This window comes from Podarcis vaucheri (assembly GCF_965113315.1).
Source record: "Podarcis vaucheri genome assembly, chromosome: 5".
NCBI lineage: Eukaryota > Metazoa > Chordata > Lepidosauria > Squamata > Lacertidae > Podarcis > Podarcis vaucheri.
Genome location: NC_138763.1, coordinates 53,061,883 through 53,076,709, shown reverse-complemented (window position 1 = coordinate 53,076,709; position 14,827 = coordinate 53,061,883). Strand labels below are relative to the sequence as shown.

General features: G+C 41.5%; 1 protein-coding gene across 3 annotated transcripts in view; it reads right to left on the bottom strand.

Moving 5' to 3' along the window:
* Positions 1-14,827, bottom strand: part of ATRNL1 (attractin like 1) — a 524,570-nt gene that overhangs the window by 134,044 nt on the left and 375,699 nt on the right. For all 3 annotated transcript variants that reach the window (XM_082222558.1, XM_082222560.1, XM_082222559.1), the window contains exon 27: positions 4,362-4,469. In XM_082222558.1, coding sequence (XP_082078684.1) covers positions 4,362-4,469 — 108 coding nt within the window. The remainder of the gene's footprint in view (positions 1-4,361; positions 4,470-14,827) is intronic.

Below are 14,827 nucleotides of genomic sequence, written 5' to 3'. Positions count from 1 at the left end.
AGCTGATTGTTGATAGACATGCACCTATACATGTGTATTAGCAGGCATAGTACAAACGTTAAACAAATATTTGACCTTTTTTTCAATGATGCGTTTCTTCTTTTAGTTGGTGTGTTAAGTGGTCATAGTAAAATATACTGTTTTAAAATCAATCATTCAGTCAATCAGCCAATCATCTGGTTGCCTCACAAACCATGGCTCAGCCAGAGATATGCCAGTGGAAGTCCCTCATTCCACCTGAAGCTGGTTCAGCTGAGGCCAGCATAAGTCATGTTGAAAATGCAAAATCCTCACTCTGCTAAATCTTATGCAAAATCCTCACTCTGTTCAGCTCAGTCATGAGTCCATGTAAACCAACAAGTACTTAAACTAGCAAAAAGAGTGGTGCAAGTCTAACTCTATTTAAAGGCTTCTTTTCTCACTGCCAGACTTGGGCAGAATCAGTGGCCTTGCTCCTGAACACAGTTTGTGTCTTGCGTACTTTATGCTGGTTTAACGTCAGGCAGCGTAAATTATGCTGGCTTCCTACCCTAAGGTAATATCCAAAAAGTGAACACTGAATGTATATCATCACACCAGAAATAAAGGAACGGTACCTGACAATCAGCATTAAATGCAAATAAAACATCCATCAGTGTGGAAACTCACAACATTATGTATGTCAGAAGCAATATTAATGTGCAGCATTTTCACTAACAAACCAAGTAGAAGACCTATAGTACTGTAGGTAATGGCTACTCTGACATTATGTTTTGTCTAAACAATCCACAGTCAATATAACATTACTGGAAGCGACAGAGTTATTACAATGTCAAAAATAAAATGTGACACGACTTTATACCTGATCCAAATTATCCTTGAATCAAATTTGACAAAATAAGGTTGGAGAAAGAGGTTGAAGTGAACTTAACTTGCAACTGTACTAATGTTGTAAGTGGGAGGTTTTATTTCAACAATGCAAGTCCTACATGCAAATACTTCTACAGTCTCTTGGGAAAGATAATCATATGAAAGTTCCACGTTGATTCAAAATATAGTCAACATTCGGAATGCTATGTCAACTGATGCCACCTAACAAATACAAAACACATGCAAGATTGCAGTGGTTGTTAAAACAAACACAATTAGGATAATGCCATGACCTCCTCTTCCTTGCAAATCTCATTAAGGGGATGGAGTTAGATAGTTTCCAATAAATCATACTGTAACTGTAGTAAATCTAAAAATGGGATAGCATGGAAATAGCCTACTTTCATCGTACCCTCTTCAGTAAAATAACTAGAATACAACTACAGGGCTAAGGAGAACTGTGACTATTTAATGTAATTTTTATTACAGTGGTACCTTGGGTTACTTACGCTTCAGGTTACATACGCTTCAGGTTACAGACTCCGCTAACCCAGAAATAGTACCTCAGGTTAAGAACTTTGCTTCAGGATGAGAACAGAAATTATGCTCTGGTGGCGTGGCGGCAGCGGGAGGCCCCATTAGCTAAAGTGGTGCTTCAGGTTAAGAACAGTTTCAGGTTAACAACGGACCTCTGGAACGAATTAAATACTTAACCCGAGGTACCACTGTACTTTCCTTTTGTAAGTTCAAAAAGACCTGTAATTTAATTTTATAAGACAAGGCTCATCCTTTGTATTGAACTCTATGCAGCAGATACCACACGCCAATCAATACATTGCACCATATTACTTTAATATTCAGGGCAATGCACCTTTTTGCTGCAGATTGCAATCCTCTAGTGGGGAAAAACTGAATGGTATCCAGACTGTGTATATGTTAATAAGGCTAGGCTGAACATATCCAAGGAGTGAGTACTAACATCAGAGTACAATTATAGGAGAAATAAAGGAGGAAGAAACCCTAATAAGAACTCAAAAATATAATTAAAATATTTCAGCTTCCACTGTTGTTTCTAAATAAAACATGTCATAGAAAATGGCAGCAATTAACTTTTGATGTTTACTTCTAAAGTTTAATTATATAAGCTGTAAGTAAACAATCCACAAGCCTGTGCTCCCACCACCCACCCTGTCCCTTCCCACCCAAATAGAGCATAACAATATTGCTTTCCAGATTAATTACATAAACTTTAGTTTTGTATGCAGCTGTTGAGTCATCATCCTGAATAGCTCGGAGCCTCTCTTTGTTTCTCTCCAAAAGGGAAATTCACCAGACAGCTGAAGATGGGGGTGTTGATGTTGACAGCTGCATTCCCTGGTCACAATCTAGCACAGCTTATTTGGCAAGACTGATTGTTTTAATGCACTCTGCTTTGAAAATACTCAAATTATGACAGAAATAAATATTGTCATCAGTTTCTGTTTATTAGAAGGACTGAAAACTCAACAAGAGCTGGTCTTTGGGATTATAATGAGCCTGGTATACAGTAGCAGTATCTCAGCTCAGTACTTATAAAGGCATTTCCATGAAATCCTGTTATATTGCAATGAATATGCTGTTGGAAATAACTGGTTGCAGGAAATCTAAGTTTCTTTACAGAGGTATCACTCTATGTTGGACTGCACAGTTCTTCAGTACTGAAACAAAAAAACATTTACAACCCCACTCCATTGCTAACACATCAGTTGCAATTGTACGGTTGTAATGGGTAATAATAATCCTATATTAGGGTCAATGCAGGGTTAAATGGTACATTCAATGCATAAAAGGTAAAGGGACCCCTGACCTTAGGTCCAGTTGCGGACGACTCTGGGGTTGCGGCGCTCATCTCGTTTTATTGGCCGAGGGAGCCGGCGTACAGCTTCCGGGTCATGTGGCCAGCATGACCAAGCCGCTTCTGGTGAACCAGAGCAGCGCACAGAATTCCAGTTTACCTTCCCGCCGGAGCGGTACCTATTTATCTACTTGCACTCTGACGTGCTTTTGAACTGCTAGGTGGGCAGGAGCTGGGAACGAACAATGGGAGCTCACCCCATACCGGGGATTCAAACTGCTGACCTTCTGATCAGCAAGCCCTAGGCTCAGTGGTTTAGACCACAGCGCCACCCGCGTCCCTACATTCAATGCATAGTATGCAGTTAAATCTCTGTTTTTTCTTAATTGCAGTCACAACATGCAACTGTTATTGGCAACACAGCACGTGGAAGGGGATATATATATATTGCTTCCTTCTCCAGTTGAGATCCCCTCCCCAAAGAAAAACAAATCCCCCAAACAGCTATGAGGATTATTTTTATTATTATTAAGCACTGTAATTGTGCAGAGACCAATATTGAGGACTTCAAGGGAGGGAAGGATAAGCCTCCTCTCCCCAGGAACTGCAGTCCTGATAACAAACACCTCCACAACCCATGCCTGCATCACTTTGTGACATTTATTTGTTTATTTAAAATAGAGACTGAAATAAACTATTTTTAATGAAAAAGAAAAGGGATATGAACAAATTTATCACCACTCCTTTATAGCTTATTGAGCTCTATGGCCATTTATCTGAGCATGGGATGGTACCCTGAGGTTTTTATAATTATCTGGGAGTGGGGACTTAGGTTCCTTTGTTCCCTCCTGGAAAGAGGGTACTGAGACAATCAAGACAAAACTTAGATTTAAGAAAAACTGGAAATAGTGAAAGCTAATTGATAATTTGGGAGAATTCTAGAGCTGTTTTTGTTCTAGAAAAGATACAGTTCATAAACAAAATACTGTAAATAAAGGTATAGAAATATATGAATATGACTGAAAAAAAAGAGAGTCCTAATTAGATTAGTCATTATCATCCTCTATTTGTAGTTCTTTTTTATTTTTAGGTGACTCTTCCAGAATCTATTTCATGCATTATTGCACTATTCCAATACAGCATCCCACTGCTTAGCATATTATAATTTCTCTTTCAGAAGTACTGCCTTTACAATAAAAATGCTGTAATGTAGCCATTAGTCACAAACGACAACATACTCTGTAGACAGTACTCTCCAAGCCTCTCAAATAAAAGTAGAATAATGAAATGTAACACAAAGCTCATTTTAAAGAGCAATCTCAGTTAATTAAGATAGATGTGAACCATTAACTAGGGGGCACTATGTACTCAGAGGACTACATTTGAGGCTTGTTTAATATGTGCATCTTAAACTCTTTCAGCTCTTATCCACCAAGAAAGGGCTGCCAGGTGAGCAGATTGTCACTCCAACCTCAGCTAATAGATTCTCCAGTGGCTTTTGTTACTGCTCATGTCATGCTACTGAAACGATGAGCCTCAAAAACGGCACAACATATGTAGCTACGACTTGTCAGCTCCGGGTAATCACACTCTTCTGGTTTCAGAAGCAGATGCAGATGAGACTAGCATTATCAGTATGCAAATTGAAATGGTCCCCCATCCGCACCACAGTTCTTACCTCTAATGGCCCTCGTAGAAAGTCTGTTTGCTCAGCTCCTACTTCAAGTGCTACGTCCACAGAAGCAAAGGGACGGCTGGCCATCTGCTGCCGCTCCCGCATAAGTTGCTGATGGAAGGAAAAAGAGGTTTCAATGAAATAACTTCAAAATATGATGCTCAGTAGCTGAATTCACTTAACATTTATCCAGTAATGACAACTGACATTTCCGAACAATATATACCAGGTTTATCTTAAGTGGAGTTTCGTGGTCTCCAGACATGCGAAAAGGTCCCAGAGGCCCAGGGAAGTATGTTCTTACATGGTCACATGGCTGGACATACAACATACCACAGCTTTTCCAGGGTCTAACTGGATTATGGTGCAAACAATCCCATTCCCACTAATTCCTTTACTTTGCAAAACTAAGGAATTTCTGTGGCAATCCAAACCAGGTTTTAGTGAGTATTGTGAATGGTTGCTTGAATTCAGTTCATCCTCAGCCTTGATAAAGGATGCCACTTTCTTTCTTTAGCTATCTTTTGCTAAAACTGTATTATCAGCGTCTGCCTGTACTGCAAATCTTGAATACTGGTACAAGAAGGTCAGCTGACTTCAAAATTACTACCTCCTTGTTAATGTTTCAGGGTGAACCCCTATACCACACATGTACCTTGTGATGACTATTTGTATATTTTCACAAAGGTTGGAACGAGGGTATATAAATTATGCTTTCCCTTAGTACTCCAAGTAACTGTCAAGCCCAGCCCAGCCCCCCTCTTTATTACACACATAGAGGATTTCTTTAAGGAACATGAAGAAATGGTGGCAAGAAATTTTCATCTGAAGTCTGATCAAGAAACAAACTGAATGAACCTGTGCCAAGAACAAACACTGTCAGCCTTTAGATTCCCCATGCACTTGTACTGAAACCAGATGGAGTTATTAGTGACAGTGTCTGCAGTTTATATGCAGTCCCTTCCCTTATTACTTAAACATGAAGAATAATGTCTGAGCATTAGAGACCTGGTGCCAATGTAACTGAGGAACCTGAAGACCTACATTATGCTCAGGTTGCATAGAAAGCCCACTGACGTCATGCCAGTGTTCAGTGAGCCACAGTCACATTCTCATAAGCTAATTTATATTTCCCCCCTCAGTCTCTAACAATAATACTAATTAAACCTGAACAAATAAAAATGGTGAGTGGCACTAAATAATACAAATCTTTCTTCCCTGGATGTATGAAATGAATAAAAGCAACATTAAATATTTAAATCAAATTAATTATCAAGTAAGTTTCATTGCTTGCTTGCTTCTTTACATGAAAAAAAATATCATGGTACCTAGAAGGAACAGAAATCAAGAGCTGTCAGGACTAGAACCAGGAACCTCTGAGTAACCCAGTGTATTGAGCCACTGAGGCATAAGCTTATATAGCTGCATGGAAAGCGAACAGGTTCCGAGCACTGGAATGACTGTTCACTGGCTCTCCTCAACAAGAAGAGCTATAAAGATTTGCTGGTTAGGCTGTTTCTGGGCAACAGTAGCCCTTCCCAGCTCTGACTCTTGCCTTGACCTCTCATTCCTGGTTCCCTGCTCCAATACAATAGCTACTTACAACTCGGCTCTTAACACAAAATCATGTAATACAATTTCTTTTAATATTGTTTTCACAGTAAGTTCCTTAGAATTTTTCATCAATGCTTCAGAAGGCCCCTTCAATGTAAATTCAGCTAGTACTCTAACATTCTCTACATAAAATTCCCTTTGAGATAATAAAGGGTATGCAAGCAAATTCCTCATGACACCTTGTTACTTAAGGCTTTTGATTTAAGGGCTACGACAATGCAGCAAGTACATCTGGTAACGTTTTTCAATCATCTTACTTTCACATTTGTATTTCAAATGTGGGGTTTCCTTTGTGAATAAAAGAACACGGCTCCAAAATGAAAATATAAAAAACCATGCAATCATGATATAAGGGGAATGATACTCAAAACAAAACCCGATTTCTATAATCATAGATCACGTCAGCTAGTGCAATGTTTATTCACAGGCTTTGCCCATACATACAAGATATGCAGAGGTAGAATACCATTTGCTAGTTGCATTGGCAAAACAATGCTTTTATCCAAAAGTAAATCAGAAATTGGGCACATTAGACACTTAGATGCTCTGTGAGAAGCATATGCACTATACTCTGTTCAATACTCTGGTAGCTTCTTAGGAGTAATTTAAGGGCTGATAGCAGGGTAGCAAAACTCTGCCTGCCCCTTCAGAAAAAAATGCTACTACATGAAAATAACAATACAATACAAAAAATAATAATAAATCAGGAGTATGCTGGTGAAGAAGATATTATTTGACTGTTCTTTTCAGCATGTATCCAACAGCACATGCTTTGAATATAAGAGGAAGTAGGAGACTTGGCATTAAGGAAGGCACTGTTGGGAAGTTGTTGATTGCATGACGTCTCAGAAGGGTCCACTGTCTACCCTGCTGCTGACCCCACATACCAGCTACTGCCCCCCAGGCCTGGCCCTCCTTTCCCTGCTGAAATTCAGGTAGCTGTGGCTGGCACCTGCCCTTTGAATTCCCTCACAATCCCTCCAGAGCCCTGATATAGAATGGACTCTACAGAAGTTCCTCAAAGGATTTTGTCGGGATTGTAAAGCTTTTGTACTGACCTCAACACCTTTGTTAGGAAAAGATCAGAACTGCCCAGAGCAACCAGCTGCTCAGATTGTATAGGATCAGTTTCAATTGTTTGGGCCTGATGATTTGGACAAGATGCTTGAGGGTATCTGGGCAACCAAGTGTCTTCTTGATCCTTGCCCGTCATGGCTGATAAAATCTGACCAGACAGGATTGATTGAGTGGGTTTACTGCAGGAGAGAGTTGTTCTGGCTGCCCTGAAGAAGGTGAGGATGCACCCCCTGCTTAAGAGGCTCTTCCTGGATCCTGAGATCCCTGAGAACTACAATTCAATTGTGAATATCTCATTTCTGGGCAAGATGCTCAAGAGCATTGTGTGGTTATGCACCTGCCTGCCATGATTCAGAGCAGGTTGATTTGATTCACAAACCCTATTGTTCCCAACCTAGATATTTATTCCCTCCTTGTTCCTGTAGTAAATCTTCAGTCACCCCTTCTTCCCTGACATGGGAAGAAACACGCTTCATTTGTTGGGCTAGCCCTGAGACAACCAAACCCTTCTCTGTTTAAAACATGGGTAGGCAAACTAAGGCCCGGGGGCTGGATCCGGCTCAATCATTTGCTAAATCCAGCCCATGGACGGCCCAGGAATCAGTGTGTTTTTACATTAGAATGTGTCCTTTTATTTAAAATGCATCTCTAGATTATTTGTGGGGCCTGCCTGGTGTTTTTACATGAGTAGAATGTGTGCTTCTATTTAAAATGCACCTATGGGTTATATGGTCTGCCCCCCCCCCAAGGTCTGAGGGACAGTGGACCAGCCCCCTGCTGAAAATTTTGCTGACCCCTGGTTTAAACTTTATTGGTTTAAACCAATAAAGAATGCTAGATGTGCCACTCAAAGGTAACTGCCAGCTGGTTGTAAGAGCTAGATATATGCGGGTCTCAATTCTATAAAAGCAACAGAGACTTCATGGTAAACTCTAAAAGCAAATTAGATTAGACAGCCTTTGTTAACCCAAGAAGAGGCTGAAACTACCATTAAGCAGTGAGACAATTGCATCAGATGGTAGGTGCTGGGAGCAGCAGCCCTCACCCCCAGCCATTCCTTCTGAGATTACCCTGACCATTACTTTATGTTGGATATTAGAAATGTGTGCACCACTGGTATCTCACGCACTCCCTAAACTAGCCCACTTCCTTCAGATGCACTGAATGATGTTATCCATCCTCAGTGTAGAAACAAGATTCAGTGGCCAGTCCTATACATAGAATGAGGAAGGACAGAAGTATTGTGTCTTTTTCCACAGGTGGCATGATATATTGGGCCAGCCCTGGCCTGAGACTTTAAACTGATGTTACTTTGGACAGGTTGCAGGAGCCCTGTGAGAGCAATAATTGCACAGGATCAGTTGTATGCAATATTTTACACCTAAAGAAGCTTTAAAGTACATTTCCTCTAGAACAAGTAGCCAGCAAATGGTAGCTAGATAATCTGGATGGAAAGCTTTGATGGTTCAAGTTTGGCCCCTAGAATTTTGTTACTTAGCTCTAGACCAGCTATGTGCTTCATAGCCCCATCATATATGGCTCATTGGTTTTGAATGTTCAGCTTCACTAATTTCACACACACAAAAACTTAAGCATGCTAGGAGATGAGTTCCAGGACTCTTCTGAATGTTTGTTTGGATTAAGACTATAAATGATCAAGAAGGATACTGCCAAGATTTTTTTTTAAGCCCACCCATTTCCAGGAAATTCTTAGGCCCTGTACCAAGAATTTAATTTTATTTTTAACTTAGGTGAAGTAGAAAGCACAACATTATTGTCTTCAAGGTTAGTGAATCAGGTACATAGTTCAATTTTTATTTCTTATCCTCAGTGGCCCACATTTACTTTCAGAGAAGTGAAGAATAAGAAAGCAAGTTATGAATTTACCATAATAAGGTAAATTCTTGTCATACAACAATGACCCACTGCATTGCCAGAGGCACTCAAAGCAGTTGCATGAGCTCATTCAATATGTCACTGAAATCAGAGATCACTCAAACTAAGGTTTACTGGACATGTTTTACATTTATTCCCAAATATGATAATGGGCAGATGCACTCACAATGATTCAAATTAAATGGCATGATTTCCTGCGAAATAGTCAGACTCTGCCTTCTCTGAATTATTAGCTCAAATAACCCACATTTAGAGATGGGTGCACAATTATACAGTTACATCTGATTATGTAATTCTTGCATACTTATACCCTGCCCAAGTATTCCTAGTGATTTTAGTAATTTTAAGACCGTGGCCTGTCACCCCAGAATTCAAAGCAATTATTCAATAAATTATTATTATTATATGATTGAAACTTATTTTACTTCTTTCTTTAGCCCTACCTGAGTGTGTCCCCCCCCCCATGGAGTTAGGTAAGCTCCGAGCACTCTCAGAAGACTTTGATTATCTAGATTCGGGGGGGGGGGCGCTAGGGGCGCCTTGGAAGATAGCTGCCAATACCATCTATCCAGCTTGCAAGAGGTAATTAGAGGCTGATTATGGGGAGTATATCATGTTGATATTGCAGAGTCCTGTGCACAACGGAATGACGAACAGTACGTGCCACATGCTTAAAGTTGCTTTATTTTCAGTTCATTGTTGAGAAATTACAAACATGCATCTTGCCTCTGCGGGAGCAGAGAAGCAACCGTTCTTCTCCTCGGAATAACGAATACCGAGAGAGCTGTGAAAAACAGGAAACCAGTGTACGTCACATCCAGCTTCCCATTCCCGTGTGAAAACCCAACAGTACTCTGACTGTGGAATGTAAACATTGTCTTGTGACAAGCACTTCGCTGCACAGTGAAGAGAGCTGAAACTAACATCCTCCCCCATTCTGTGAACATCACTGGGCAGCATGTTCGTACAATATCAGTACAAACCCAACTTCTGTACATAGGTACAGTGTTGATCCCTTGATACAATCTTGGACAATACATCAGCAGGAATTTCATTACCTGGCATATAGGACACCGTTACGAGTCCCTTCTGAATATATTCCCTAGCATGTTGCACCTTCAATTGCAAGTGCTTCGTGCTTTGCTTACAACCTTCCGAATTCAGCAAAGCCAAACATGCTTTGTTGTCCTGGTAAACCTGGATTGGACATTTGACAGGAATTTTCATGTCTTTGCACAATTGTAACAACCATTCACAATCCTTAAGTGAATGAGACAGTGCATTTAGTTCAGCTTCACAAGTACTTAAGCTAATTGTTGTTTGCTTCTTGCATAACCAATCAAAAAGACCCTGATTGTACATGTAGCAAACTCCAGACGTACTTTTCCTGTCTGCAGTGTCACTTCCAAAACTTGCATCTGCAAAAATTTCAAGACCACCAGACTTCTGATTGTTAAATCTCAGTCTGTAATGCATAGTGCCTTTCAAATAGCGTGCTATGCGTTTCAGAGCTTTCCAATCCTTAACAGTAGGATTGTTAACTTGTCTGCTTAGCAAATTACAGCTAACAGCAATGTCAGGTCTTGAACATCTGGCAATGAAGTTTAGCTTGCCTAGCACACTTCTGTACAGTGTGGTGTCAGAAAATGCTTCTTCAGTGTCTTCTACCTGATAACCTGTTGTCATCGGTGTGTCTACAGGGTTTGCATCCATCAGGTTTAGTTTGCTTAACACATCAGCAATTTTCCGTGACTGGTGTACTAAAATGTTACCACTTTGATCTTTCTCTATTTCCAGAGATAGGTAGTTGTTTACCTCACCAAGATCTTTCATGTCAAAGTGCTCTTTCAGTTGAGCTAGGGCGTTATTGTACATTGTGACATCTTTCCAAAAGAATAAAATATCATCAACATAAAACAAACAATACAGTTTCTTTTGCCCCTCCTCTTTGACAAACACACATGGATCAGCTTTTCCTTGCTGAAAACCTAGAGAAAACAATGCTTCAGTGAGTTTTGTGTGCCAACACCGTGCACTTTGTTTGAGACCATAAAGGGACTTCTTCAGAGCACAAACAAATCCCTGTTTTACCTGTACGCCATCAGGTGGAAGCATATAAAGTGATTCACCTAGAGATCCGTACAAAAACGCTGTATTTACATCGTGGTGACTAATGTGTAGATTCTCCTCTGCAGCTAGCTTGAGCATAAGCCTTATGCTCTCATATCTCACCGTGGGTGAGTAGGTCTCGTGATAGTCTTCACCTGGTACCTGTGCAAAACCTCTGGCTACCAATCTGGCTTTGTGTCTGACTATCTTGCCATTTTGATCAGTCTTCGCTTTGAAGACCCATTTGCTTCCAAGCAGTTTCATTCCTGGAACTACTGGAACTAGCTCCCAAGTTTTGTTCCTTTCTAAGGAATCAAGCTCAGCCTTCATAGCATTTAACCATGGCTCAGCTTCCTTAGAATCCAAATCCTGGATTTCTTGGAAACTTGAAGGTTCAAATACCTTCTTGGAGCTTTTAACAGCTGCTACTGCTGTCTTAGCAAATTCATCAGCAAATCTCTTTGGAGGTCTGCCTTTCGTGGCTCTTTGTGACCTGCGAATCAGCCTTTGGTCTTCAACACTCTCCTCTTCCTTCTTAGGAGAAAAATGACCTATTGTGAACAATGGTTCTTCCAATTCCTGATCAGAGCTTTCAGAGGGTCGCATAGAGGCTTTCACACTCTTGAAATCCTCTGAATTATCCGATTCAGTTTCAGACTCAGAATCAGAACCTCCATCAGTGGGTGTGGGTTGCTGTTGCTTATCCTCAGTCTCATCACTGTCATCAGGATAACATTGGAAAATTCCCACATTCTCCCCCCACTTGGCATTGTACTCAACACTTCTTGTGAGCTTAATTGTCTTAGAGTCAGTCATCATTATCCTGTAAGAACCTTTCTGATAACCTAGAAAAATACCATGCAATCCACGTTTGCCTAACTTGGAGCTTTGTGGCGAGTGAATCCACATGTCAGAACCAAAAATTTTCATGTGTTTGATGTACGGTTTCTTACCAAACATCTTCTCATACGGGGTACAACCAATCGCTGAAGATAACCTGCGATTGTAACTGTAAACAAAACATGAGAGAGATTCGGCCCAATAACTCTCTGGAAGATTGGCATCATGCAGCAAGGTTTTTAACCCTTGAAGCAATGTCTGAATTTGCCCTTTCGCAAAGTCCATTCTGCCATGGCGAGCGAGGACTGGACAAATCGTGCTGAATTCCTTTCTCAGTCAGAAAAGCTTCAAACTGCTGAGAAGTGAATTCTCCCCCGCGATCTGTGAAAAGAATTTTTATCTTTTTACCATGCACATTTTCCAACCAAGCACAGAATTCCTTGAACCTTGGAAAAGCCTCTGATTTCTGCTTGAGATTGTACACGTAAATATACCTGGAAAATGCATCAATGAGAACCATGAAGAACCTATTTTCACCCAAAGAGGGCGATAGTGGACCAACTAAATCAGCATGAACAACCTGGTATGGTTCTGTAGCTTGCCTACTAGACACCTTACCTTTCACAGCCATTTTCACCTTGTTTGCTGCGCATGCCTTGCACTTCATGTGGTACCTGCAGGGTTTAATAGTCATACCTTCAACCAAGGTAGGCATTTTAGATACTGCCTCAAAATGCAAATGACCAAATTTCCTGTGAAAATCATGAATACATCCTGCATGCAAACTTTTGTTAGAACCTGCAATGCAACAAGTATCATTCTGCACAACATCATCATAATACAAAACAAACAAACGATCAACACATTCAGCATGCAATACATAATCGTCTTTCTTTGTGATGGTGCATTTCTTGTTCTTGAAGGAAACGTCAATGTTCCGTTCATTCAGCTGCATCACGCTGAGAAGATTGTGTGTGGCATCTGGAACATAAAGTACATCCTGTATCGATAAGTCCAAACTGTGAAGAACAACAGTTCCGTAGCCTTGACTGGGGATCGTGTGGTCATCCGCCTGGTGAATCGCACCTTCCTGCGGTGTAAAAGACACGAACAGTCTCTTATCGTTGCACATGTGGTGGGTAGCTGCTGAATCAACAACGAAGAAAGATCTAGACGTCTTCTGGACCTTTGCAACCTTTGGAGTAAAGCGTGAGACCATTGCCTTGTGCTGCGTTGTCCTGGACACTGGACCTTTGCCTTTGCTTTGGCCTTTTCCACGCGATGAACTTCCGCTGCGCTGCTCTGTCTTGGCCCTGGGATATCTGCATTCCCTCTTCATATGGCCTAGACGTCCACACGAGTAGCATTTCACTGCCTTCAAAGCTTTGGCGCCCTCTGGTGGTTCCACTGCACTCTGGGATGACGTCTGTGAAGACTCCCCCTCACCCATGCAGCTAGCACCCCGGCGATCTGCTTCATTCTGGATCACGGCAGTAACATAGGCTACTGTGAGCTGAGCAGTTGGTTGAACAGCAATCTGAGTGGCAACGGACTCCCAACTTGGACCCAAAGAATGTAGTATCATAAAGGAATACACAGCCTCTGGAAAGTTGAGTCCTCTCTGTTGCAGCTCGTGTCTCAGATTCTGCATCTCCATCAGATGTTTACGCACATCTCCACCTTCAGCAAGAGCCATATCATGCAGCTTGGCATAGTAGTACATTGAGGAACCAGCTTCTGTCCTCAAGTGAGCTGCTCTTAAAGTGTCCCAAATTTCTTTGGCTGTGGTCTTTCCACGCAACAGACAGAGCTCTTCTGGGGATACTATCAACGTAAGCGTTCCCCGTGCTTTGGAATCCTTAGCAGTCCATTCAGCTGTAATTGGAGCTGGGGGGTTGTCTGTAATAACATTAAACAGACCTTCCTTCCGCAGAATTGCCTCTGCATACTGCACCCAGTCCGTGTAATTTTTCTTATTGAGCCTAGGAATCCCAAAAGCTTCAACCAGCTTTGCATTAGCCATTATTGCTGCTTTAAACAAGCTGTGTCACAGTACAGCTTCCAAAAGCACTTGTGAGAAGTACTTTCGCTTTCACAGCCATCCAAGCCTGTTAGCTTGTGCCTTAAAGCCCTTGCCTGTTTCGCGGCAAAACGGCTTTTAAAAGTACAAAGTCCAGTCATAAAGCCATAAACTAGAAACTGGCAGGCTGCCAGGCTGCTCCGGGCAGCATGAGCACATACCTTCATCAATCAAACATGACGCGCAGAGCAGATAACGCGATCCGTTCCTCTGTACCTCTGCCGGCATTCTTCAGTTTGATTTACGTCTTTCTGGGCCCGATAACCAAAATGTTGATATTGCAGAGTCCTGTGCACAACGGAATGACGAACAGTACGTGCCACATGCTTAAAGTTGCTTTATTTTCAGTTCATTGTTGAGAAATTACAAACATGCATCTTGCCTCTGCGGGAGCAGAGAAGCAACCGTTCTTCTCCTCGGAATAACGAATACCGAGAGAGCTGTGAAAAACAGGAAACCAGTGTACGTCACATCCAGCTTCCCATTCCCGTGTGAAAACCCAACAGTACTCTGACTGTGGAATGTAAACATTGTCTTGTGACAAGCACTTCGCTGCACAGTGAAGAGAGCTGAAACTAACATATCAGCCTCCCTCATCTTTCCAGGGATTTGGAAAGATGCTGCCCTCGCCCGCGGCTGCCATAAATCACCCCCGAGTTTGGATGAAGGACGGGGTGAGAGGCACTGGGCGGAAAGCCCTCAGGCAGTGTTCGGAGCTCCCTGCCAGCTGCTTTCAGGAGCGAGCCTGGTTGCGTTGCTTAAAAAGAAGGAAAAAAAATGGAGAAGTAAACGCACATGCTTCAATAGATATCAGTAGTGTTTTTATCTGCTAATAATTTTATCACTGAGATGA